At 42.5% G+C, this 27,805-nt stretch overlaps 1 protein-coding gene across 3 annotated transcripts in view; it reads left to right on the forward strand.

Annotated features, from left to right (window-relative positions):
* WWOX (WW domain containing oxidoreductase) overlaps positions 1 to 27,805 on the forward strand; it is a 977,376-nt gene that overhangs the window by 275,041 nt on the left and 674,530 nt on the right. For all 3 annotated transcript variants that reach the window (XM_060130089.1, XM_060130090.1, XM_060130091.1), the window contains exons 7-8: positions 5,822 to 6,007; positions 11,440 to 11,704. In XM_060130089.1, coding sequence (XP_059986072.1) covers positions 5,822 to 6,007; positions 11,440 to 11,704 — 451 coding nt within the window. The remainder of the gene's footprint in view (positions 1 to 5,821; positions 6,008 to 11,439; positions 11,705 to 27,805) is intronic.

The raw sequence follows: 27,805 nt of genomic DNA on the forward strand, positions 1-27,805 counted from the left end.
ACGTGCGGGCTTAGTTGCTCTGTGGCATGTGGGATCTTAGTTCCCCAGCCAGGGATCGAACCCGTGTCCTCTGCATGGGAAGGCGGATTCTTTACCACTGGACCACGAAGGAAGTCCCTAGTTTACCTGTTGCTGATACTTACTCTGACCATAGGAAGTTTGCTTCTAATTGCTTTTTCTCCTGAACATAAAATGGAGATAAAAAACATGTCACCTAGAGTTCTTATGTACACAGAGCTCTTAATAAGTGCTTAACTCATATTTAACACTCAAAAAAAGAAGTATCAACAACTCTGAAAAGGTGGACCAAATATTTGAGATGCAACCTGGAAGGTGCCCATATGTAAGTCATATATTCAGCTGACCCCAACTACATCACCATTTTAGGTTTTAGATAGGTGATGATTTGGAAATAGATCAGACAACAGAAAGAATGAGACAGTTTCCCTATGAGACTTCCATTGCCCAGTGATAATGAGATTTGCACAAATACTTTTTTAGAAGAAACAGTGGTTTCTTTTTTTCTAGTTAAAAGATTAATTCATGCTTTCTACCAAGCATTTAAAGAAGAATTAGTATCAATCCTTTGCAAACTCTTCCAAAAAATAGAAGAGGGAATACTTCTCCACTCACTCTCTGAGGCCGGTATTACCATGATTCCAAAACCAGATAAAGACGTCACAAGAAAAGAAGTCTTCAGACCAGTATCACTTATGAAGATAGATGCAAATATCTTGTAAACTATTCTAGCAAACCAAATGCAACAATATATAAAAAGGATTGAAATTTATACCGTGGCTAAGTGAAATTTATATAAAGAATTCAAGGTTGGCTTAACATTTGAATGTTAATCAGTGTAATATACCATATCAGTGGAAAAAAGGATCATGTCAATAGACGCAAAGAGAACAAAGTTGAGGGCTCCCATTTCCCGATTTCAAAATTGACTATAAAGCTTCAGTAATGAAGACTGTGTGGTCATAGCATAAGCATAGTCATGTAGATAATAGAATAGAATCGACAGTCCAAAAATAAACTCTTACAGGTGGTCAGTTGATTTTCAGCAAGAATGCCAAGACAGTTCACTGGGGGAAAGAACAGTCTTTTCAACAAATGATGCTAAAACAATTGGATGTCCACATGCCAAAGAATGAACTTAGATGTCTTGTGTTCGCCATACATAGGAATTAGCTCAAGATAGATCCTAGACCTAAATGTAAGAGCTAAAACTATAAACCACTTAGAAGCAAGATAGGAATATATCTTTGCGATGTTGGGTTAGATAGTGCTTTCTTAGATACAAGCACAAGTGACAAAGGAAAAAAAAATATATATATATATAAATTATAGTTCATCACAATTTAACACTTTTGTGTTGCAAATGTTACCATCAGGAAAGTGAAAAGACAATCTATAGAATGAGGGAGATGGTGCAAATTGTATATCTGACAACAGACTTGTATCCAAAATATATAAAGAACTTTTATAATTCAATAATAAAAAGATAATTACCTCACTTAAAAATTGGCTCAGCATCTGAACAGACAGTAGATGTTTCTCCAAAGAAAAGATACAAATTGCCAATAAATACATAAATTGCCAATAAATACTAATGCTCAACATCATTAGTCATTAGGGAAATGCACATCAAAATCACAATGAGGCGCCACTTCATACTCACTAAGGTGGATACAATTAAACAGACAAACAAACAACCCAAGACAGATTTAATGACAAATACTGGCAAGAATGTGGAGAAATTGGGATCATAATACATTGCTGGTAGAAATGTAACATGGTACAGCCACACTTTGGAAAACCGTCTGGCAGCCCCTCAAAACGTTAAGCATAGAATTAACCATATGACCCAGCAATTCCACTTCTCCTCGTATACTCAAGAGAAATCAAAACATATGTCTCCATAATAACTTGTAAGTGACTATTCATAGCAGCAATATTTCTAATAGCCGAAAAGTGGGAAAAAGACGAAATGTCCATCAGCTGGCAAATGGTTAAATGAAATGTGACGTATCCATGCAGTGGAATAGCTTTTGGCCACAGAAAGCAACAAAGTACTGATACGTGCTGCAACATGGATGAACCTTGGAAACGTTACGTGTAGTGAGAAAAGTTGTTCACGAGAAGACCACATGTTGTGTGATTCCATTTATATGACATATCCAGAATAGGCAGATCTAGAAAATAGAAAGCGGATTAATGGTGTCTGGCGGATGGGAGTGGTTAGTGACTATTAATGGATACAGGGCTTGTTTTGGGGGATATGAAAATGTTGTAAAATTAAAATGTGATGATGCTTGTATAATTGTGAACATATTAAAAACCAGCGAAGTGCACACTTTCAAAAGCGTAAATTGTATGCTTTGTGAATTACATCTGAGTAATTTTTTAAGAAATCCATGCTTACATAGAAAATTTGGAAAATAACAAAAACAGTAAAAAAAAAAAAAAAAAGAACTAAGCAACCTAGTGATATCCTGCACATCCAGAGCTAACATTTTTCTGTATTTCCTGTCTTGCTGACTGTACGTATAAAAGTCTTTTTCATGGGGGGGGCGGTGGTGGCTGGGAAGGGATATGAATCGCACACATAACACTTAATTTCCTCCTTTTTCAATTGATTTGAGAAATTGGGGAACCTCTGACTTAATCCTTGCTGATTTATCTTATCTTCTGTTGGATTTTAAGTTGCTTCTAGTTCATATACAATTTTATAATTCTACCTCATTTATATATCATTATTACTCATTCTTATGCATAAGCTTTTATGTAAATTTTGAGGATTTCTGTGGGAATGAATGTTGGAAACTGTATCAGTTTGCTAGGACTGCTATAACAAATTACCACATATTTGGTGGCTTACAACGACAGAAATTCAGTCTGTCACAGTTCTGGAGGCCAAAAGTCTGAAATCAAGGCGTCTGCAGGGTTGGTGCCTTCTGAGGAGGGGTCCATTCGGCGCCCTTCACTAGCTTCTGGTGCAGGCGGGCACTCTTTGACAGCCCTTAGTTTGTAGATGCACCTCTCCAGGCTCTGCCTCTGCCTCTGCCTTCACAGTGCCTTCTCTGTGTGTCTTCTGCCCTTCTCTTCTTTTGTAAGGACACTTGTCAATTGGATTTAGTTCTACCTTAATCCAGCGTGATCTCCTCTCAAGGTCCTGAACTTAATTACATTTGTAAAGACGCCTTTAACAAATAAGGTCCCATTCACAGGTTCCTAGTGGACCAATTTTTTGGGTTCACCATTTAATCCCCCACAGAAGCAGTGGCATATCAAGGGGGTAGCAGGTGGCTGTAGGGATAGTCTGCCCCAGGCACGGGCAAAATGGGGGAGCATTGTTGGTAGAAAATTCAAAACCAATAATAAGGACTTCCCTGCTGGTGCAGTGGTTGAAAATCCGCCTGCCAATGCAGGAGGCACGGGTTCGAGCCCTGCTCTGGGAGGATCCCATATGCCGTGGAGCAGCTGGGCCCGTGAGCCACAAGTGCTGAGCCTGTGCTCTGGAGGCTGCGAGCCACAGCTACTGAGCCCGCGTGCCACAGCTACTGAGGCCTGCGCACCTAGGGCCCGTGCCCCGCGGCAGGAGAAGCCCCCGCAATGAGAGGCCTGTGCATCGCAGTGAGGGGTGGTCCCCACTTGCCGCAACTGGAGAGAGCCAGCGTGCAGCAACGATGACCCAATGCAGCCAAAAATAAATAAATAAATGAATTTATTAAAAAACCAATTTATTAAAAAAAAACCAATCATCATGCAGTGGCAGTTCTGAACATTATCAGTGATAAACTATTCCTCCCTGGAGGTATGAGCTGCTGCCCTTTGCACCGCCCCCTGTGTAACCCACTACTTGGAAACAGGATTACCAGGTGAAAGAATGTGTGGATATTTCTAATTCTCACGATAAATGTTTTCAACTTACTATCCATGGGGTAGGAATATATAGTCTTACCAGCTTTATACAAGGTAATAAACATGTGATAATATAAATAACTTGCTAATTTAATAGGCAGAAAATATCTCATTTTAACTTTTGCTACTGGTGGAGTTGAACACATTACCTCTTGTGCTGGTTATTTTATAATCAAGTTTTATGAATTTAAAAAATATCATTGTCAGTATTTCTGTTAGACTAAGAATATGTTTTTCTTGTTGATTTGTAAACACTGTTTACATAGTGAAAATATGGATTCTTTATAGGATTGCAAATTTTTGCCTTTTTTTAAACTTTATTTAGATAACAGATTATTTTAGTTTTTAGATAGGCTTTTCTTTATTGCACACCAGTATTTGTTTTCTAAAAACTCAAGATTCTTCACCTACAGTTTTCCATAAGGATGGAACAAAATCAGATTGTTGCAATAGTAATAGGTCTATGAGAAGTCTCTATGAAAAGAACACTAAGTTTTTTCAAATGAAAGATAGGAAATATTTCGTTTCCTATATCACATATTCCATGCCATTGGTGTGGAATCTGAACACCATCGGTTTCCAGCCCCTTATTTTACAAGCAAGAATCAGAAACTCAGAGGATCTGGTGATTTGCTTGAATCTGGGACAAAACACTGAACTTTTATCTCTTAAAGCAGTGGTCCTGTAAAACTGTACCCTGTGTCTTTTTCTTTCGTTTCATGTGTTAACTAAATCCCCGAAACGCTTTTTTTTCTTCCTACAAAGCATTTATTTATGGCATTTTTTTCTTATTATAAAGACAGCACATGTTAATTATGGAAAAAATAAATACGAATAAACTCAGAAAGAAAACAATTTAAGACACTTTGGGTTCCATCCACCCCTAGAGACAATGACTGTTAACATTTTTGTCTATGTTTCATTAGCATTGTGTGTGTATGTGTGTGTGTGTGTGTGATCATACAATATTATATATTGTTTTTAAACATGAATGCTTTACAGAGTCAATAGATTTGTTATTTTAATGGCTGCATAGTATTCTATCATATGCATATATTCCAATTCATTTAATGATTCCCCAGTTGTACATTTAATTTACTTCTAATGTGTTGCTGTTATGTTGCAATTACAAACACTGTGGATAGCCTTGAATATATTTCTTTATACAGTTCTCTCTCTTAGTACCTTAGGATGATTTCTTCCAAATACAATTTCTTGATTAGGATTTAGGATTTTGATTCACATGAAAGGCTTTTATTTTTAAATTTTTTATTATGAAATTAAATATGTGCAAACAAAGAGAAAATATAACAGACCTCCACTTAACTCTCCCCAAGCTGACTTCTAAAATGTAGATTTAACTTGACTTCTAAAAGGAATGTATCCAAACAGTTTGTGCCTATCTCTTTAGACAGAGCATTTCCACCTTGATATGTTTTACTTAATACCTAGTAAGTGCTGGTTCTGGTGTTGGCTTTTTCACAGCACACTTTCTCCTTTATTCCTTATGTCTTACTTTAAGGGCTGTTTCGATTTTATAGATAACGAAGCTGAGAACTGAATGAGCTAAGGAAGCACAGATTCAACTAGGCGGTAGAACCTGTGTTCCAACCTGGGTGACCAACTCATCCCAGTTTGCCCAGCATGGTCCCGGTTTTGGCACTGAAAGTCCCGCATCCCAGGAACCCCCTCGTCCCCAGCAACTCAGCACAATTGCTCACTTAGAATCCAAGCCCTTCCTGAGCAGAATGGTCTCAGATGCGACCTTCTAGGGCATCCCATTTCCAGCTGTCTGTAGTCCTGAAGATAGTGAAGAATTGGTTATTCCGGGGGGAGCATGGATCCTCCTTGGTTTTAGAGCGTTTCTGTCTGTACAACGTGGGATGTTTTCTTTCAGGTCACTTCACGTGCTTGTGTGCAATGCAGCCGTGTTCGCTCTCCCCTGGAGCCTCACGAAAGATGGCCTGGAGACCACCTTCCAGGTGAACCATCTGGGCCACTTCTACCTCGTCCAGCTCCTCCAGGACGTCTTGTGCCGCTCAGCCCCTGCCCGGGTCGTCGTGGTTTCCTCGGAGTCCCATAGGTGGGTTAGAATTGGACGTTCTGTTCACGTGACCAGCTTCCTCACACCAGCTGATGGTCCCCCCAGCCTCTCTTTTTGCAAATAATTTTCATTAGTCCTGCTCCAGAAAGTGTGTACTCAACCTGGCTTACTGAATTTATCGAGGTCTTTTTGTGTGTGTGTGCCCGTGATGGTGGGTGATTATTTGGGGGTAGTGTCGACAGCAAGGTAGATAGTTTTTATAACTATACTTCAGGTCCCTCATTGATTTTGCTTTGAGATGGAATAATAATTGATTAAATCTGAATTCCTGACCTGTATTGATTTGTCATTCACCAACTTCACCATCTCACGAAGAAGAATGTGCAGTTATTCTAGCAGGAGAAACAATGCAATTAAAAACTGCAAGATGAAATCCAGTTGTTTTATAATGAGAAATTAGGGAATTCAATGCAGACACTAGCTGTGTAATTGTAGAAAGGGAAGTACTGTAGTTAGAACATATTAGAAATCTGGCCACGACTCTTTTGGTCAAAATTTCAATTAAAACATCAGATGGCGCTGCTTTTCTGTTACCATTAGGAGAATATTCAATCGACGAAGACGACAGTTGAAAATTTCCTCGTATTTTCAGCATGTTTTGTTTCTAGAGCTGGATAAACAACTTTGTCTAAAGAGAAGTACCCTGAGAAGATAAAGGACTTGCCGGGTGAGGCTAGATTTAATACATGTTAGGGAGATTTTCCTGGTGTGGTTGGGAGCTTTCACTCCTACCAAAGTAGCTGGAGAAAAATAATGTGCAAGGGCCTGTTTTTTTTCTCCCTCTTCTTCGTCTTAAGTCCTGAAATGTTTTAGTGACCCAGAATGAAGCTTATTTTTTTAAATCATGCTTCCATAAAATGTAACCCCTGGGACTTGGAAGAGAGAGACCAGCCAAGGGTTAGTCTGAACCCTTTATCACTCCCAAACACAGGGGCTTATGGTTGAAATGACACACTGCAGATAGATTTACTTTTACCATTTGAAATTTATGACGGCCGAAATGAAAGGAAAATGCCGGTAATAATCCTCCCCTGCGTTAAAAGACATGAAACATCTCGTAATTAGGTGGTAACAAAATCGGGACATCCTTATCTTTGCAAATCACACCGGGTTCCTGAAAGTGGAGTGGCCTTGTTCAGGCGTGAGGGAGGCTACTGCGGGGGCGATGGGGAGAGAGCTCCGGAAATAAATCTGCCAGCCCCAGTCGTTTGCCAGATGTGGAGGGCACCACGGGATACGTTTAAATGAGCTGGTATTTAATGGGAGATTCTGTGGAATTGTCAGCTGCTTCCTTCCCTTTTTAAATCTGGATCTCAAATAAGTATTTCATGGGACGTCTTTGTTGTCTCCTTAACTGCAGTGTAATTCGCACTTACCTTGGAGATCTGAATCTTGATTTCATTTAAAAGATGGATCGGAAGGCAGGGCCCTGGTCTCTTGAATTCGATCCATTGTAGTTTCCAGACCAGGTCTTCCCGAAGTGTGTGTTATCAGGCCCGCTCCTGTCTGGCGACGGGCACTGGTTTGCTACTTCCCGATGACCTCTTGCCCGCATTAAAGGGTGTTTGTACAAAATGTTAATTCTCCCAAGCTGGTTTGTGTATTACACTTGTGTTGCACCCCAGAGCCCGTGTGAATACTGGGCGGGCAGTCCTGGGAGAGCACTCACTTGCTGCTCAAGGACCCAGAGCCCTAAACCATGTTGTAAAACGGAAGGGTTGATATCTAATTACCTCCATAAACCTTGGCGGAATCTCTTCGTTGGAGTCAGGACCCCCTGTTAGGGGAAAAATGAAGTCCGATGTTTGCAGAAAATATTATAGCAGACTGCCCCAAGGCAAAATATTTATTAGCCTCCCCGAGTCTTCCCTGTATTTTAGTTACTTATCTGGAACCGGAGCAAGTGAATTGAAATCCATCATATGAAAATGAGAACTTCCTTGCTGTGAAAAAATTTTTCAGATAACAATTAAAATGGAATGAAAAGAGTGGAGTGCTGGCTGAAGGGCTGTAAATGGCTGCAGCTGTGTTGAGTGCCAAGTTGGCGCACACACACACACACACACACACACACACACGCAGCCTCTGATGCAAATTCAGTCCTATTCTTTGAACATACGAGCTTTTGTCTACATAGAATCCAGCCTAATTATTTTAGTTGGGTTATTTAAAAATCCTCAGTTTAAAAGAAAAAAATAAAGGAGCAGTATATAGAGAAATACAAGATAGAGGTCCTCTCAAACAGCAGATGTTAACGTCCAGAGAGCAAATGCTAACATTCGAGTGTCCTGGTAGGAGGATAACTCTATTAAGACGTTATTGTTTAGCTTTGTCAATTTTTCAACTTGAAAACAGGGTAGGCAGCTTTTGTAGATTTGTTTTGCTGCCTCTTGAGCTGTGAGAGGTGAACGCGGTCATTTTTCAGGAAGCGGGCCCCAGCTCAGAGGAATCGGAAAGCTCGCCCACCCGCTCTCCTCCCTGGAGGACTGTCAATACCAGCTAATCAGGCCTTAAAAATGAGTGTGCCGCTCAGGAGCTCAGCAGGTCAGGAACTCAGGGGTCCACTTATGGGGGAGGGCTGTTTGCAGAGGGCGGGCCTCCTGTTTAGTAGCTGTTTCTCCATCTCGAAACCTGCTTTCAACCTGGTTCCATCTCATTTCTCATCACGGTGCATTTTGTTGTTGTTTTCGCCTTGTTTCTAGGTTGGGGACTAGGAATGAATACCTTCTCTTAGCGGTTGAGTCTACCCAGTGTTCCCCAGGGCATGAGATACTTCTGCATTGTCCTTAAAAGCCAAAGCAGGGAAATCCTTCTAAACATTAGAAAGTGCTGCATGCAGGTGTTCATGAAGGACATAAAGCCTCTGAACAGAATGGGAAAATTTTCCTTTTGAGCAAAGCTCAAAACAAAGCTTTTTGTAATAAAGGAAACTTGGCTCTTAGTTTGGAATTCCAAACCCGCGATCGAACTTCAGTTCTCTAATCCCGTATTTAGGCCCTACTGTGTGTCATAGGCAACATTCAAGGAGCTCACCTCCCGAGAACTCACAGTCTAGGGTTGGAAGCAAATGAACAAATGACTTGCAGTCTGTATGGTAAGGACAGAGGCACAAGGTACAAAGGTGACCTGATTTGCTTTGTTGCTAACGTTGCAGGGTGGCAGGTCCTTGAACAACAGGAATAGCATGGGCCAGGTCCTGGAAAGTGTATACTTAATTTCCATCTACCCTGCATGGCTTCTTTCAGTCTGTCCCTCACTGCCACCCTAGAAATCACTGTGACAGCAAGCAGTGGAAGAGTGAGTTAGGGAGAGCTTCCTGGAAGAAGTGACACCTGAGCTGGATTGGGTTAAACAAAGGATACCAAGAAAGCCGATGAAAGCGGAACGAAGAGTGAGGGAAGGATGCTACCTTCGTCCCGTACCTGTTAGATGTTGTCTAAGTCCTGGATGCTCTTTTCTACTCAGAGCAGGTAGAACTTCTGGGCCATACCTTAGATCATTGCATCCTCAACTCAAGAGTCCTTATTTTTTTTGGTGACAACTCTTCTGTAACACCTTATTACTGTTTTGAAATAAAATTAAGAAATATGGATAATATAACTTCCCTGCATACATATGTTATAATTCAGTGCGCTAGCTTACCTGTAATGTAAGGAAAAAAGTGAATGTGAAGCAAAAGAGCATGTGTTCCAACGTGTCAGTGCTTGGGCGGGACTTCAGGGAAGGTAAGTTATCAGAGAGCCCAGCCCTCCATTGGGATCCTCGCACACGTGGATTGTTAACTGGTGTGCGCCATTGCAGCCTCAAATGCCACCAGCCTCAGGTCAAGCCTCACCTCCCCGCCACCCAATCCCATAAAATTCCAAAGCGCGCTCATTCCTCATTTACATGGTTGTGGCATGCTGCTCCTGGAAATTCAGCGGCTGTTACAACTGTGCATCTGTGTAAAGCACAGCTCGGCTCTAGGCTCAGATAATTACACACAGGCTTTCATGTGCCTGAATGTCCAGTGGGGCCATCTTCCTTGAGCAAGGCTCCGAGTGCGTGGCAGGACATCTCCCGTCCGCGGCCCCGCCGGCAGTCGTTATGACAACCAGAAAAAGGCTCCCATAAATTTTCAAATTTCCCGCTAAGTTTCACTGCCTCAGAGGATTAAGCTCGGAAGTCTGGGCTCTTCCTGTGGTCTGGGGACTTGGAAACAGGCAGCGGTGATTCCTTTCGGAGTCTCACTGCCTTATCCACGCCAGCGTCTCTGGCCATGATCTTTGTTGATGACTTCAGCTCGGCAAGGTGATTTAACACCGGAAATGGGATGTCACTGACTGAGTCCTGGAGAAGGGGTATTTAATTTCCATTAAGACATGAATTCCGTCTGCCCCTGGGATTCTCTTCTTGGTCATAGCTCCATCTGAACTGCTCCTTTAAGGAACAACCAGATGATTCCATCATTTTCGTTTTACCTTTTGCTTTCCTTTTCCACAGCGGTTGTCTCCAGTGCCCTTGTTGTGCTCCCTTATTACTCGGGGCAAATGCCCAGAGTTAATGAAGCAGACTCCAAGGGGTCCTTAATGAAGATGAGACTGTCGTCTAGAAAATCCTTTCTGTTATGATCTTTTTTTTTTTTTTTTTTGCTTTTTAGGGAAGTCACTACTTTGTTATTTAAAAAAAAGAAAAGAAAGAAAGAAAGGAAAGAAACAAACAGCTGGTGTTTAACGACTCCGTCAGACCCAATTATAAAACATCAACTACTTGCTTTGATTTGTGTGTGTCCATGGCATGGATATACTTAAAAACGTTCGACTCTGCCAGAACTTCTTTTGGCTTTGTTTACGTTTATCTTTTAAACGTTGAAGACTATTGGTGGCACCTCACCAAGGTTATAACCCCTTTATAATCATTAATTTTTAATCTGCAAAAGAGTCTTGGAGGCAGCAAGGCTCATCTATATTTACTTGGATGCTCAAATAAAAATAATACAGGACACAAGCATTGGCTAAAATAACCCAGGGAAGCCCTGTCAAAGGTTAGGAATGCGATATCTTTCTGCTTCCAAAAGCAGCAGCCCTTTATTTAAGATGTTTTTCCATTTAATTTAATTATCCTTGAACTTCCTGTTGAAGGTTTTGAAAAATATATGTTAGAGGCAGGGGTGGTGGAGTGGGACTTCAGCATGTGAAGACCGCTGCATTTATGAGTTTGGGCCTTTATTAAGTGTGCCTTTGGACCCCGATGGTTTATATTGTGAAATCCCCATTGTCTATTTTTAAGGAGACTTTGTTTTGATGTTTGCCCAATTGAGTTTTCAATCATCTCTGCATAGTTTTTCTCAGATTTCTAATAAAAACACAACGCTATATAAGAAGTCAGAGACTGGCCGTTTCATATCTTTTTTGTTTGTTTGTTTGTTTAAGATTTACAGATATTAATGATTCCTCTGGAAAACTAGACTTTAGCCGCCTTTCTCCATCGAAAAATGACTACTGGGCCATGCTGGCTTACAACCGGTCCAAACTCTGTAACATCCTCTTCTCCAGCGAACTCCACCGCCGCCTGTCCCCGCGTGGGGTCACGTCGAACGCGGTGCACCCCGGGAACATGATGTACTCCTCCCTGCATCGAGGCTGGTGGGTGTACACGCTGCTCTTCACCTTGGCCAGACCCTTCACCAAGTCCATGGTAAGTGAACTGCCGCCGCAGACACCTCCAGTGCGCCTTTACGGAAAGGGTCCTAGAGAAACCCAGGCACACGTGCTTTCTGCGCCTCTCACCTCTTGTGAGGATGAGTCTGGTTTTGATCATCACAGCATCAGGCTTATTAGGGCTCTTGGACACATTTCAGTGGGCTTTAGATTGCATCTGTTTCTCTAGAGGTGTCTTGGAGGGCCAGAGAGAAGATGTGCTCTTTCAGTATTGTGTTAATATGTGGCTGAATGTCTTCATGGAGATGATCTGTTTGCTTTCGATGTGATTTTTTTTGGTTCAGTAAGCACAGTCCTTCAAAACTGTGTTTTGTGTTAGTAGGTGAATGACATGGGTTCATGCCTTTTGAATTATTAGCAGATGTGATTCCTTTTTTTCCATGGAGAATCTGTATCTATTGTTCTAAATTCTTCTTTTCATGGGTGTAAACCTTTCCTGGAGAATCCTTTTGTTGGGCTACAGGTGCACTTTATTCTTTACTTCTCCAAAGGTAAGTCCTTTTGGGTGAATCACACGTCTGTGGTTAGATTTGGACATGTTCGCAAAGGTAAGTATGAAGTTCTTTCTGTTTTTGATGGTCCTGTAACAACTGTATCTGGAAACTTCTTCCCTGAAAGAAGTTTGAGGAGGAAGTCATTAGAATGAAGAATGCACATTTTTATACAACATATTTGGTTTATGGTACTTTTCTAAAACACAGGCCTTTAAAAAATGTTTTCCTATTTAGTGGACACCAGTGTTCCAGTTAAGCAAACCTACCATGTAATCCTCAGAAACACCTTGGCTTTTAGGAGTAACAAAAGTCAAGTCATTGACCTCTGATGTTCTGGGCAGATGATCCCATAGCCTCTGAATACAGTCTGCTGCCTTCTCCTGCAGCCCTTCCCACCCACCCTCATTGAGCTTCATGTTTGTGGATGGCTTTTAAAACTGCAAGGAAAATCTTTTGACCTGCCTAGGAGAAAGTAATTGCGTGCTTTTTTAATCTTCATCAACCAGATGGTTGTTATGCAAAGCAAATAGACTTAATCCAAGAGGTGACTACTTAAAGAAAAGAAGAAGTGGGAGAGTCTCTGGAGAGCAGTTCTCCAAAGCCAAGGCCGGTGGAAAATGAGAAAGCGTGTGTGTCCCAGGATTCTGAAGCTTCCCCATCGGCAGGCTGTCCATGATTGCGTGAGAGTAGGTTCTCCACGAGGACATCTTTGACCATGATTTCCGCTCGTTGTCTTAAGTTAGGTCCTTCAGTAGAGATGATAAGGGAGAATATGGGCCTGGACTGGTGTCAGTGCCATTGACAGTACCATGGATGAGTTGTTCAAGTTTATGCAGGGGGTGAGGAGTGGACAGCATCCTTTCTCATTTTCTGCTGGCCCTGTACCTTCAAGACCAACAGCCCAATCATCGCGGGGCTGTGACTACAAGGACTGTGATGGCGGGTGGTGAAACCATGTCCCCATTGGGTGTGGTCTCCAGTGGATGAGGGCTTGTTGATGGAAAATGGTAGCCACTCTTACTCTGCGATGGGACCACAGGGCTTAAAAACCCTGCACAAGGGCAGGTGGGAAGGAAGAAGAAGACTAGTTCTGGGAAAGTAAAAGGTGGAGTGAATGGTTGTTTCTTGGGGAGGGGATCATTGTCTAATAGTTAACATGAACCCAGCACATAAACGTGTTTAGCCGAGTCAGGCTGGATTGTCTGCTCCTTGGACGTAATGAGGATTTCTGAAAGCGCCAGCAAATTATGTCAGGCAGGCAACTGCGTTGGGATCACAGAATATTGCTGTTTGGCTGGTAACTATAGTCGGGACTCAAGCCAACGGGAAGACAAGAGCGTGGAGTTGGAAACTGAGACAGGAGTGTCACCATACAGCTGGGCAGCACAGGAAGTTAGGAGACGCTCCCCACTGAATGTGCACCACACCGGGATCTGGTCTCAGCGGTGCCCGATGCCCAGCCTCAGTGGCTCTTTCCTCCTCCTTCACCAGCCGGTGTACAGAGGCTTCGACCACCCCCCAGCCTGGTCCCCAGTGCTCGCAGCGGGAAAGTGCCCGCTGGGAGCAGTCGTGGGCAACATATAAAACCAGACCTGCTGGCTGTGGCCCTGGGTGAGAGGGAGGTTTGGGAAAATGAGCAGATAACCCTTGAGAAGGTTTGGAGAAAAGTGGAGACGTCACCAAAAGACCCCCCAGATTTGGTTAAGTTGTATTGGCAGTGGTGGAATGTTCCATAAAAGGGCAGGGGACGTAAACCCTTAGCCTGTGTTAGAAAAGGGATTTGACTTGACTTCCTGGTGGTGGCAAGTGTGAGAAGGCTGCTGCCTGGGACAGTGGACCTACTGACTCTCTTGCTTAGGATCCTGATGGTCAAGCCCCAGCTCTTACCCTTGGAGTTGGGAGAGCTTGGGCAAGACACTTGACCCTTCTGAGCTTGTTCCCTCGTAACCAAAATGGCGATAAAGGTTGGCATGAGGATTGACAGTAATGGATTTACGGTCTGTCATATCTTTATACATTTAGGTATTTGGTGGGGTTTCTTAGACCCCAGAGTTCCGTACGACTGAGGTTCGTAAAGAGATGGAACGGGAGCCCTGGACTTGTCAAACTCACGGCCAGTCACTTATCTTTGACGAAAATGTAGAACTCTGCATGTGGGACAGAACTCTGTACCAGTATAGACCTGGGATCTACTGTTTCACTGGTAGGACAGACTGAACTACAGATCCAGCCTCATGCTCTGTCCTTCCATACAGGGCTTGGCATTGCTTCCATCGCGACAAGACATTGTTTTGTGGATGAAGGGTGCACTTCTGCCATTTTAATGCAAACATGTTTTTGGACCTAAGCCATGTGGTTGCATCCCCATTCCCACCCCGGGTAGGAGTTAGATCCTAAATGCTCATGGAGAACCTGAGCATAGATTCAGGGTTCCTGTCTCCCAATGGCTAGTGTTCTGTTTGTGCTTCATCTTTGCCCTTTCTGCCTTGCACTTCAGACAAAGCATTTTCCTTTTGACCTGAGGGCTGCTGGAGTGTGCGTTCCATTGCGCAAGGTCAAGGAAACTAGAAACACAGCCAGCCTTGTGCCCGGGAGCCCTGCCTGCCTTCTCCACTGTAGCCGGCTCCCTGAGGTATTAAACAGCAGTATTCTAATATAAACGTCCCTTTTTTATTTGCTGTGACTTGCTGTGACTGCGGTGATTTTAGTTACCGTAATTAGGTCACCCTTCGTGGAGTCAGGCTATTTTAAGTGCCTCTTTAAGGAATATTGTGGCAGATCAGTAATTTTACAATTGGATATTCTTGTGCAACTTTATTAAATGTAATCTGTCTTTTAAATGTTGCCCTTTTAGAGTTATACATTTCTAATTGTTGCTGTAAATGCATTATCACTTTGAAATTAATTAATTTTTCCATTTTGCCCGCCTGCAGTATAATAATCACTAATGAGAAACTCTTAGGGATTAATTCTCAGCACAGTGACCCCTACTGGTGGAGCCGTGTCTCTGACACTTCTTCCTCTTGTGGTACAGAGGTCAGGACAGGTATATGGGGGTTTCGGAGGGAAAAGCGTTTTTCCCTCTTCCCTCCAATTTATAATAAAATTAAAGTAATAGATAAAAATGGGAATAGGATTGTCTTAAGTATTGTTTTAAAAATGATGCAGGGTTCCTTAGCTGCTTGTGCAACATCTTCAAGGAAAAACTAAACTTTGCTGGAAGCTTTCTAGTTATGAAGTGACATCCATCTTATGTGTGTCATTTGCTTATTTTCCCATCTCTCTAGCTTGCTTTTTATTTAAATACTCTAAAATTACATTTTGCATATTGATGCACTAATGTATATTGTATGTTAGTGTATGTAACGTATTCATACATACGTATTACCCTCTGGGGCTTATTTCACAAAATCAGGCATATTGTATTATCTGGTGATCTGTGAGATTTTTAAAGGTGGGTCTGTCTATTTGCTGTGGTTGCCATACACCCAAGTAAGATGCAGCTTGGCAGGTAAGGCCAGGCATTGTGGTGCTTTATGTATCAGCATATATGTCTTCATTTATTGCTTACAGCAGTTTGACGTTAGAATCACTCCCCTTATTTTGCAGTTAAAACGCGTAGGGAACTTAGCCAACTTGTTCAAGAAAATGAAATATCAGCTGGCAGACCCTCTGCCAGCTACTTGTCCAAGTTCATTTTCTTTGTCAAATATACCACCGCCTCTGCCACATTGATCCAGTCCTGTGGTTGTGTCTCCTTTTAAAATGTTTGAAAGCACCTTCATGAAATGCACCCTCTCCCCGTTTTCTCCCCCGCATACGCTTGAAGTGCTGGTAAACAACGTCTTAGCTCAAGTTCCTAGGTCCACGCCAGCCTTTTGCTGTCAGTATGTAAATTGGAAGCTGAGCCCCCTCACGTGCCTCTTAGCGTGTTTTGTGCAACCAGATGTTTGCGATGGCAGGTAACGATAGAAAGAGTATCATGTGTTAGGGTAGCAAGAGCTTAGCAGATGTTTTAGGGAACCGTGTTTTCAAATCGTCTTACATTAAAAAAAAAAATAACAACGGCTCAGGTTTGTCGAACTTCTGAAACGATTGGGTTACGTTTCCTGGGGCCGCGCAAAGCCAGTCATTGTGCTGAGTTTTAACAGATGCGCAGCTACCCTGCTAATGGATGGGCCTGCGATGCTGGTTCTGTTGCAAAGTTATAAATTATAGCTGGAAAAAGCACATGGTGTCGTTCTTCTAACCTTCGGGAAAGCCAAGCCTGGTAATTCTGCCCTTGAATAACCCGCTGCAGGGTGATTTATAGTTGTACAATTTAAAACATAATGAAGGAGATAATAGATGTTGATTTGTTCTTTAAATTAGTATTTTAGAAAAATACTCCCCCCCACCCCTCCCCATGAAATACCTGCAGCTGACTACACTCTGGATACTATCAAGGACAAAACTCCCTGTCTGAATCTTTATTGTTACATTGGAGTAGAAAAGCGGGGGCCTTTTTCTGCGTTGGGAGGAGGAAATAGAATTTTCAAAGTGGAAATTTCAGCATATTCTTCACTGATCTAAATATTTTGAGACTCCTGAGTGAGGGTTGAATTCTCTGGCTGCCTCGCCCTTGCCAGGCCAGATATGTTAGAAAACCAGACTCCTAGGACCTCTCTGTGGTTGGGCCACACGTGGGCTTTTCTGCAAACCCCGCCCCCCCGCCTCCACGGTGGCTTCTTCCCCTCGCCGAAGCCACATCCCCGCAGCCTCAAACATTCTTGTTACTTTCCAGGATTATCATTAGCATTGGTTTTATTCATCATCTCTCAATTCTGTCCGGAGCTTTAAGGTTTGCAGTGTTTGCCCAATTTGAAGTCTAAGGGATATGGTCGAATGAAAAAGAGCATAGGATTTAGAATCATTAGGCATGTGTTCAAAATTCAGGTTTCCCCTCTTTTTTTTAGTTGTATAATTTTGACATGATTCACCCTCTCTCAGGCTCATTTTCTATCATCGGTTTAGATGTTTTGGACTGTGACTCAACACCCAGTTAAAAGTGGTTGGCGTATCAGAGGTTTGTTTTTCTCATATATCCAGAAGTCCCTAGGCAGCCAGGGGCTTCTTTAGCTAATATTTAGGCAGCTCCGCTGTGATTGTCTTGGCTTTTTTCTCATGATTATAAGATGGCTGCAGCAACACCAACCATTGCATCCTGTGTGATAAACTCTGAAGTAAGGGTGGGAGGGATGAGGCCCCTCTTTGCATGCCTTCCTCCTTTATCAAGGAGGAGAACATTCTGTCTCAAAACTGTCCTCCCTCGTAGACTTCTCAGCTCCCACTGGCCAGGATTGAGCCACCCGTCCAGATCCTGGGCACAAGGGAGGCTGGAAGAGTGCATTTTGGCATTTTGTGTTTCCGGGGTGGGAGGCAAGATCTGATGGCAAGGAAAAAGGGTAGGATAATGGCTTTTGAGCAGGCCCTATTGAACAGGTGTACCTAAAGCTTGCTCATCTGTCTAATGGGAATGCTGTCTATGTTATAGGGTCATTGGGAAAGCAAGTAAGAATTAAATGGGAGGCACCTGGCCTTATCTGGTCCCCTTCCACTCACCCAGCTTTACCTCAGGCCACTTCTGGCGCCATTCTCCTTCCTTCTCCAAGTTGCTGAAGTGCACTGCCCTTCAGTCTAGAACACACCTTTCCCTCCCTGCTTAGTTACTTTCTGCTCATCCTTCAAAACTCAACGCAAACATCACACTTCAAGGAAGCCTCCTTAGATGAAGCCTTGATCAGGACCCTCCATTCTGTGCTCTCATAAGAGTCAGTGCTTATCGTGTGATACTGTCTGACGTGTCATAATGCTCCATCTATATGTGCCGGGGAATGAATGAAGGACCCCAGAATTTGTCCTTCGTAACGTTTAACAGAAATGCAATTTAGAGAAACAACTCCCGTAGTTTTGTGTTTAGTGTCCGTCTTGAAAGTGCTGTTTTTGCCTTCACACTGCTGTATCCCTGGTCCATAAGGTACGTGCTCAGTAAATACTTGTAAATAAATAAACGAAAGACAGGTGCTTAATGAATGACAATCTTGAATCCATTCTTTTTCATGAGTCTCTCTGAGGTGGGCAGGGGATTGCAGTTCAGAATGTGTAGGTACAGAAACGGATGAGGCTAGGGGGATCCCCTGCCCCCAGAGTCACACAGCTGGTCCATGGGGTCAGAACCCAGCCCCCCGCCCCTGAACCCCTGGTCAGGGGAGACACGAGGGATCCACCCAGTGGTGTGAGTATGGAGAGAAGATGCGGAAGGAGAACAGCAAGGCGTGGGAAAGAAACACTTTAGAGCCGGGCAGCTGTCAGATCCAACCCCAGCTCCGTCCCACACTAACTCTCGGGCACATTTCAAACCCTGGCTAACATCCGTGTGTATGGGCTCGTGTTGAGAATTGAACGGAACCATGAATGTGTAGCATCCAGAATGTGCTAGATGTTCAATAAACACTCACTGGCGTTGCTCTCGTTGACATGCGTTGAGAGTGGAAGATCATGAGTGTATAGCATTCAGAGTAGGCTAGATGTGCAGTAGACATGTTTTTATCATCATCATTTTTTCAAACAAGGAAAGGGCTGTGTTACTTCCCATTGCTTGGAAATACCCATTCCCCTAATGACAGCCCCGTGTCTGTCACAGAAGATCTAATTTTCCCTGTGAATATTAGGCATGAAAAAACCATATACAACCCCGAGGGAGAGCTGGACAACATACGGAATGGTGACCAGGCCTGGACCCACAGTGCATAATGTAAGCCCTCCTGGCGGCCTGTGTAAGTACCCCTTAGCTTTGAGGAAAGAGTCCCCCTTTCTCGTTGGAAACAAAGAGGAGGAGGAAAGTATGCTTGGCTTTGTGAGGCCAGGGCTCTTCATGGCTGTATTTTTCTCTGCCTGGCCTTTCTGTGTTTTAAGTCTGGTTGGGCCTTTGTTCCTGAATGAGTGCCTGAGAGGGGGAAAGAAATGACTCTCTGGCCTTAATACGTGTGACAAATTTTTTAATGAACACTTAACCGAGATTTGAAATTCCCCTAGTTTTATCTTCCGCGTTTCCTTTTCTTCTGCGTCCCCGCTGGCTCTCGGGTAATGCATTGCCTCTTTTTAACTCTCTTCCTAGCTCTTTTATTACTTTTAAGTTGGTGGAGCCTTCTTTGATCCTCCCCCTCCAGTTTCCTTTTCTCCAATTTCATACTTCTTTCCAATGATTTTTGGCTGCCGCACAGTTTCGATATCGGAGGCCAGCACGGTTAAACACATGCCAGGAGTTGGTGTTGCCCTGCGATGATGTTTCTGAGACATTTCTTCTGTGAACATTGATTTTCTTATAACTCACCGGACATGTTGATTTTTCCTCGTGAGGCGGAAGGTAGTGTTTTTCCAGCGGCAATAGGAGAACTCGAATCCGGGGTTCCGCATTGTTCAGAAGCTAAAATCCACACCCTCCCCTTCTTACTACACTGAGATGAACGAATACGTTGAACATCAGCGCAAGATGTAGTCTCATCTTCCCTGAGGACCTACTAAGTGCCAGGCTCCACGCTCGGGGGTTTACGTCTTTGTATCTTGTCTTTCTGAATGTAGTTTTAGAGTTTGCTGTAATCAAGCAATTGTGTGTCTCTGAGCAAGTCATATCCCCTTTCTGGGCCTCCATGTTCCTATCTGTAAAATGAGTCATTTAACCAAGATTAGTTGTCCCATGGGTTTTGGATTTTACAGTGTAATTTGAAAGGAAATTTTTCAAAAAGGAGACTAGTGCAGGCTCATATGCTTTACTCTGAAAACTCTGGATGAAAGACAAACCCACCACCATAGACTGTCACCATAATTTTGTAAAAGAATAGACATTTAAATGCCAGAAACTGTAGGCAGGACATGATGTTGGGACAGAAAGCAGCCCTTTCAGTTGAGTACATTCGACTTCAGGGAAAACCATTTCATTGCTCCCTTGGCCATTGTTCTCAGTATTGAAAATGCTGGGCTTACCCTTGGGAATGACCAGCCTAGAAGATTCCAAAGGTACTGTTTCAGCTGCAGAATTCTCCTGTGCCTCTTTCAGATCCCAGGTTCCAAACTTTCAGCAGCTCTTACTGCATCGCAGTTGACTTGTGAGCATGGAGCATGCGGGGATACGGTTTGTGAAACGCAGACCTATCCAGCGTCGCCAGAGTCGGGAGGAGAGCGAAGCAGTAGAGGGTCGAATCAGGGCGGACGCTGATCCAACACATCGGAGTGTTTTTCCTCATAAGCAGCTATTTCAGCCTGTGCCCTTTTGTGACACCCTTTCTGCTTATCTCCCAGTTTCTGTGGGTCTGGAACCCGGCCTCTCTGCTTTAGGGTCAACCTGTGAGTTGCAGTCAAGGTGTCAGCCCAGCTGTCGCCGTTTCAAGGCTCAGCTGGGGAAGGGCCCACTTCCAAGCTTGTTGGCAGGGTTCAGTTCTTTATGGCCTAGAATACTGAGGACTTTGTTTCCTCTCTGCCTTTTAGCCGTGGGCCTCTCTCTCGGTTCTTTGGAGTCACAGCCCTGTATAACCAAACCCCAGAAGGGATATCTCATAACTTTAGTCCATTCTGTTTGGTAGAAGGAAATCAGTGGGTGTGATCCACATTCACAGGGAGAGGATCTCACAGTGGTGTCAGTACTAGGAAACATGGGAGCATAGCGGCTTAGAGGCTGCCTACCACACTTTTCAAATTCAGTTTTATTTAGTCTTTTGTGTGCATGTGTGTGTGTGTGCGTGCCTTTCGGTAAGCTGTCTGGTGGCAGATTTACTCATAGGTCTTGCTGGTTCTTGGCCTTAAGCCATAGCATTCGTTATTGATGCCTGTGTCTTTGCCTTGTTGTTCTCCTGTTTCATCCTTTCTGCATTCTTGTCTTTCCTCTTTCTGGGCTGAGAGGTACCAGATGCAACCGTTTAAAAAAAATACACGGCTGTTTATGCATTTTTGTCTCATGAAAAGAATAAAGAAACGTATGGATTGTGTTTGCTCAAGTCAAGTATTTGTTCTCATGCTGTTTGAGAGGGGGCCGTGTTCACGAGTGGCCCACATTTTCTCTCTAAAGAAACACCTATTGCCGAATTTTGAGTTTCAAAAATTGTCCAGAGATCCTGGACTTTTTTTTTTTTTTTTAAGCCCTAAAGGTAGATAAGGCTCACCAATCATTTCAAATCCCACGTGGAATATTATTCTTATTCCAGACTCTGTACTTTTGTCGTTGTTGTAGTTTTGGGATCTGTTTTTAAGTAGGAATCTAAGAAAGAAAGAAAAACAACTAGTATTTTGCTGTTTTCGGAAAAAAAGAGATTGATTTTGAACACTGCAGTTTGGTTTTCACGTTACAAAGCCACTCCTGTTAAGATGTACAATATGTGAAATGTCTTATTTAGTAATATTCTAATTTCCCTCGTGAAAGATCATGCCCTTCTCCCCAGCAGGGGCTTTCTGCTTCTCCATCTCCTACCATGTACAGAATCTGCATCACTTGATACATTTTTTCCTTGGGTTTCATATGATGGGGTCTCTTTAATCATTTACATGTTTGAAAAAAAGAAAGTGAAATATTCTTTATGAAGCCAAAGTAATCCACAGGAGTGCATGGTGTTTGTTCAGCTGGATATCTTATTTATTTGAAGTACTGAGAGAAATCTCTTCTGACTGCTCAAAAAAGGGAAGAATAAACAGTACGAGTGTCCAAGTAATCTGAGCCAGAGAGGCCCTCCTTTCACAGAAAAGTTATAAAAAGTCTATTTGCGAGATCCAAAAAAAATACTGTATATCAACTACTGAGACCTTCCTAATGTTTTCTTAGTATTCTCACTCTTCAGAAGGAAAAAAAAAAAAAAACCTGTAAAATCTGGGAACTTTAGAATTTGGGGGGATGGTTTAATATTCCTAGGCAGGTGAATGCAGTCAATCTGTTTTTCCTTCTTAGAACATAACTTCCCTGGCTGCCTTGGGTGTGTGCTATGTGCCATTTGTCTCTTTGTTGACTCTTTAGAACCATCAAAGACCAAGTAATGGGTAGAATGGCTGAAATCTCAGCATTAACCCTGAGCGCATTTCCTATAAAGGAGGCATTAAGAAGAGGTTTAGAAGTAAAAAAAAAAAAAAAAAAAAAAAAAAAATGCAACTTATTTCAAAGAAGTATATCCAGTCGTGAAAATAATATAGATTTCCTCTCTTTTTATTCCCTCTGTTACAAACATTAGAAATGAGCTGGCATATTTCTTGGGGATGAAAAGTAGGGGAACACACGAGATTTCTTTATCCTGAACCTGGAACGGTCTTTTCTCTGCTGCAGTTTGCTTTCCGCTTAAACTCAAGCTGGTGCATAACATCTTCCAACGTCGCTTTGTCTCTGTCGACTTTGTATTTGAGCCCAGAGCGAAGGTCTTTTCCAGCCAAAGCCAAAGTCAAAAACAAAATTAAAAATTTAGCTTATCTTCGCCAAGTCTACCTGGCATGCCTCCATGTTGGGCTGTGATGTGCAGATTTGACCTGTATTCTGTGCAGGATGGGGGATTGACTGTGAGTTTTCCCTGCATAAGCGTATGTTCCGTAGGCCTCGAGGACCAGGGCAGCTGAGAACAACAGCAGCAGCAGGTCACACCGAGTAGGACTCACCTGTGCCGAGAGCCCTGTTCTGAGCACCTCTTATGTATCAACACATGACACAGCCCACTCATTCCGTTCCCACGGCCCACTCCCAACAGAACGAGGTGGGTAGGGCTGAGAAGAGCATGTTGACCCGTTTTGTGAAACAGGAGTGCCTTGCCTTGTAGCAGAAAGGCCATGCGTGGGCTTCCAAGTTGAAGAAACCAGGCTCTGAATCCCAGCCCTTCCTCCTGGTGACCCTCGTCATCAGGGGCAAGTCACACTACCTCTCTGGGCCTCGGGTTCTCTTTTTCTCTGTAAAAGGGGGACATAGTTCCCACATCTTTAAAGGATTGTTGGAGGATTAAGGCACAGCTCAACCCTGGGGCACAGTCTAGTTTTCTTTGTATCCTTCCAGTTAATGTGAACTTTCCTGAAATTTAATGATTTCCAAGGACACATAGGAAGCTGTTGTCAAAGATCTTTTCTCTCATTCGGCCTCAAAACATATCAAGCTGCTGCTCCTGAGAAATGCCCTTTAAGTCTGAACTCCAGGCAAGACCCCGGAGCTACCATAATGCCTTCCTCTTGATAACGCAATTATAACATCGTGTATTGTCGGAGCTTCTATTCCAATTCTGTGCTTTATCAAATCATATTAATGCTGATGGTAGCGTATCAGCTTCCTCTGGTCTTTAATGACTCTGATACATTTTGTTCACCTTCTTCTGTGCTTGTTCTTTCCCCAAGTCACCTTAAATCCTTTCTTTGGAGCAGGTCAGATAGGAATTAATAAAGTGATTTATTTCAAAGCAGAGGCATATTCCATTGAATCTCTTCATAACACCAGACCAAAAGCAACTTTATCTTGGTCTGTACTTTTGGACATACGTCTGTATTGTCTATGCTCAGGGAAAGAGATTTCGCAACACCCTTTGAAAAAAGTAAAATTAAAGCAGCCTGTCTTCAGAACTTCGGAAAGTTTTCACCTTTTTCTTTTTACATTTTTTTTCCACACGATTTACATAATACTAGTTATTGATTGCTATCCAGCAATATGCCAGCTGCCCGGATAGTAAGCTTTTAATCCGATATGGATGTGTTTGTGTATGTGTTTATATCTAATCACAGTTCTCCAGCGTCCTAATAAATATTTATTTATTCCTTTTTATTTCTCGACTTTTCTCTTTCCCCTTTGCCCACTGTTGTTTTCCAGGAAGCTGTTTATATCTTAAAATATATCTTTGTGAGGAACTTATGTATATAGTATTCAGTTACCTGAAGATGGTTTATTAAGACAAGAGGAGCTAGTGATGACAATGTACGTGGGTGCTAGCAGACAGTAAAGACTCAGTAAGTGGGCTTGTTTGTTATATCATGCAGATAGGCATGTACACTTAGACAGTCTGCTAGTGGGGAGAGGAAGCTAAAGCCAGCAATTTCAGCCTACTATTTTGATCCTGAGGCTTTTAAAAAATTCTTTGTTGATGAATAAAACATTTAATCAGACCTATATCAACACTGATCAATTTTTTTCCATAGGGGTCCAATACAAGGTGAATTCCATTAAGTCAATTAAATACCTTGATCGAGTTTTTAAACAGTACAATGAGAGTTAAGCGGTTGGTTTTAAAAAAAAATTTATTTTCATGAAATCCTTTTCACCAGGACCTATTTTTTTCATATATATTTGTAATGGTTCTTTCAACCAGAAAAATGTTATTCAGTTGATAAAAGACCAATATTCATTTCTTAGCTAATGCCTAAGAAATTCTGCAGCAATTCCACTCCAGTGGAGTCCACTGTAGGGTTTCTCAGTTATTCAGGACTGGTCTCTGAACATGTTGATAATATGATTCTTTCTCAAACTTCCAAAGACTTTGATGACTTTGGGACTCCTGCCTTTTCTGTACCGTGGCAGGGCGAGCGGTAGATGACAGATCAGGGGATCCTACTGCTGTTTCAGAACAGTGTCTTTCAAACACTTTTTTGGTTATTCCCCAGGTTTTTTATGTTGCAAACCGGTACATACACACTTACGCATATCCATGTAAGTCTGTCTGTGTATAATATGCCTGTATCTGAAACAGAAATTTTACCAAATAGTACTCCAGCTATGGGCAGTGTCCTCTGCTGTTCTTTTTGTTGTATTTCATTTTTTAAAGTGCTCACTGTGACCCATTTTTACCAGCCACTATTGGTTTCACCATGCACTCTATCAAAATCTCCCCTCTGAAAATTTCTGCTCTAAAATTGTTCGGTCTGGTCTCATCTGATAAATGTTCATTGAGTACTGCGTGTGTTGACTTAAGGGGTAGAAAATTCAAAAGAGAGCAAGTCATTTTCCTTGACCTCTGGGTGCTTATGTTGAAAGGGCTGGAGATGTAAAGAACATTAGGGTGAAAGGAGATGGGCATCACTGGACACACAGTGCTTTTCTGCCTTGGGGGCAGACATGAGAGTCGTCAGATGAAGTTGTAGAATGGACATCTTTACCAAGCATGTAAACACAAAAAGGAGAAAAGACTGCAGCAATAGTAGTGCCGAGTCTAGGACTAGGGACAGAATTTAAAGGGGTGCTACAAAAAAAACCTCAGTAATCAAGATAAGCAACATTTTAGTGCAGTGTTGCCAAAAAATCAAAATCAGTGCGAAAAAATCATGAAGAACAAAGTTTCAAATTTTAAATCAAGGTAGGATCAGTGTTATAGCAAAGGCTGGAGTGCGGTCCAGGCTACGGATTTGGGATTGCACGATCTCATATTAAAACTGATGGATGATGGTGGTAAGATGATGATGATGATTGTGATACACAACTTTTGATGTGGTAACTGAATATGGGAGATAAATGGGCAAGACTACCTATGGGATATACACATCTGTGTATGAATTTGTTGAAATGCCCATGTATGCGTGCATGCATAAACAAATAAGGACAGTAAACTATCTGATAGTTAAGTTTTATTTGAGGCGTAACAAAACATTATCCTTTCTTGTCTTTTTTATCTTTTTTAAAGCAGTTGTGTTAAATTCTTGCTTGAGGATATCTGATAGAGGTAGTATGGGAATATATACATATTTTTTCCTTGATTTTATTTATTTATTTATCTTTGGCTGCATTGGGTCTTCGTTGCTGCGCACAGGCTTTCTCTAGTTGCGGTGAGCAGGGGCCACTCTTCATTGCAGTGCGCGGGCTTCTCATTGCTGTGGCTTGTCTTTGTTGCAGAGCACAGGCTCTAGGCGCGCGGGCTTCAGTAGTTGTGGCACACTGGCTCAGTCGATGTGGTTCACGGGCTCTAGAGTGCAGGCTCAGTAGTTGTGGCGCACGGGCTTCGTTGCTCCGCGGCCTGTGGGATCTTCCTGGACCAGGGATCGAACCCACGTCCCCTGCATTGGCAGGCGGATTCTTAACCACTGCGCCACCAGGGAAGTCAATATAGGACTGTATTTTGACATAAAATATTTTTCCTTCAAATAGGTCCATTGTTTATCTCAATAAATAATCACTAGAATCGTGAGCCTGCGGTCCTCGGAAACATCTAGTTCTGTCTTTTTGGTGATGACAGTTAACGAATGATGTAAGACAGATTTTAGGAAGAGAACATTTAGAACATCCACGTGTGTCACTTCCCCATACTTTGTATAGAAATTATCATGCCTATTCATGATTTAAATAGCTGTGGCCTGTTAGTGAGTACCAACACTAACAAACCATGTTAACACGGTTTAAAATATGTAATGCCATTTGCAGTGCCATCTGATGACGGAACTATCGAGTTAGCACCCGTAGCACTGACTGATCATCCTTGTAAAGAGCTGTTTGCATGGTGAACGGCAAAGATGCACATCCTCTCGTGGGCTGGCAGCGTTTCTGCAAGTGCTGTCTGAAACGATGCCCCTGGAAGGTTGTTGTATCTGATGTTGAAATGCCATATGATGTGTGCCCATCCTATGATTTTAATCTGCTCTGTGCTTAGTGGAATTGGCATATGTTCACACCGGCTGGTAATGTTCTGCCTGTGTGTGTCTGTCCCCTTTTTGTTTGTTTTGTTACTGTGGGCCTCATTAAAGGCCTTTCCAGGCCCTTCCTCAGGTCTCAGATCATGGCTCTTCTGAAGCAGGATTATGCCGCTTTTTTGCAGCAAAAGTTCTTCTGCAAATATACCATTTCCCCCACCTTGAATAAAACGATGCAAAGCTTTTTCATTTGGCCCAGATCTGCTGCTTGTTCTCTTGGTCCTTTCAAGGTAATGAGTAATTACAGGCCTTGGGGTACAGAGCTTTACTATGTAAGTGTTGCTTTGTGACTTACACGTTTGTCCTCATCGACTGAGGGTGAATTCCACTAAAGGTAGTGGATGGAAATACAAAAACTCTCTTTCTTGACTTTTTAAAAAATTCACAAATTTTTATTCCCTAAACGCTAAGCTTTCTTTTGGGAAATCTTAATAGCCCTTCTTATGAGAGTCTCTGGTTTGACAGCATTCACGGGGAGCACAGAGGGGGACATATAAACACAACATGAACTGAGCAGCTTTCGCTGGACTCGGGAACTTTCCTGACTGTCCCTTGTTTCTCGATGAGGAAAGTGAGGAATCCCCCAGAGATGAACTGTGCACAGCTTGATCTGGTCCATCGTGGTCTACAGATTCCATTACAGTATTTATTCCACCCTCTCCCATTCCCTGCCAATCAGTTATTTTGTTTCATTGGTATAGCATTATTTGACTTAAACGTTTACTTATTTTCTTACCCCACATCTAGAGCATATGTGGTCATTTTAAATTATATCATTATGCAGCATTTAAAAAAATAAACAGAATATAAATCGACTGATTTTTAGCATTAGTAGTAAGAAAGACAGTCTGATATTAAAAATGTATGTGTGTTTATGTATGTATATACACACAGAAATACATATATATAAGCTCACGTGAGTACCGGCTGATGCC

Source organism: Lagenorhynchus albirostris, chromosome 19 (genome assembly GCF_949774975.1).
Source record: "Lagenorhynchus albirostris chromosome 19, mLagAlb1.1, whole genome shotgun sequence".
Taxonomy (NCBI): domain Eukaryota; kingdom Metazoa; phylum Chordata; class Mammalia; order Artiodactyla; family Delphinidae; genus Lagenorhynchus; species Lagenorhynchus albirostris.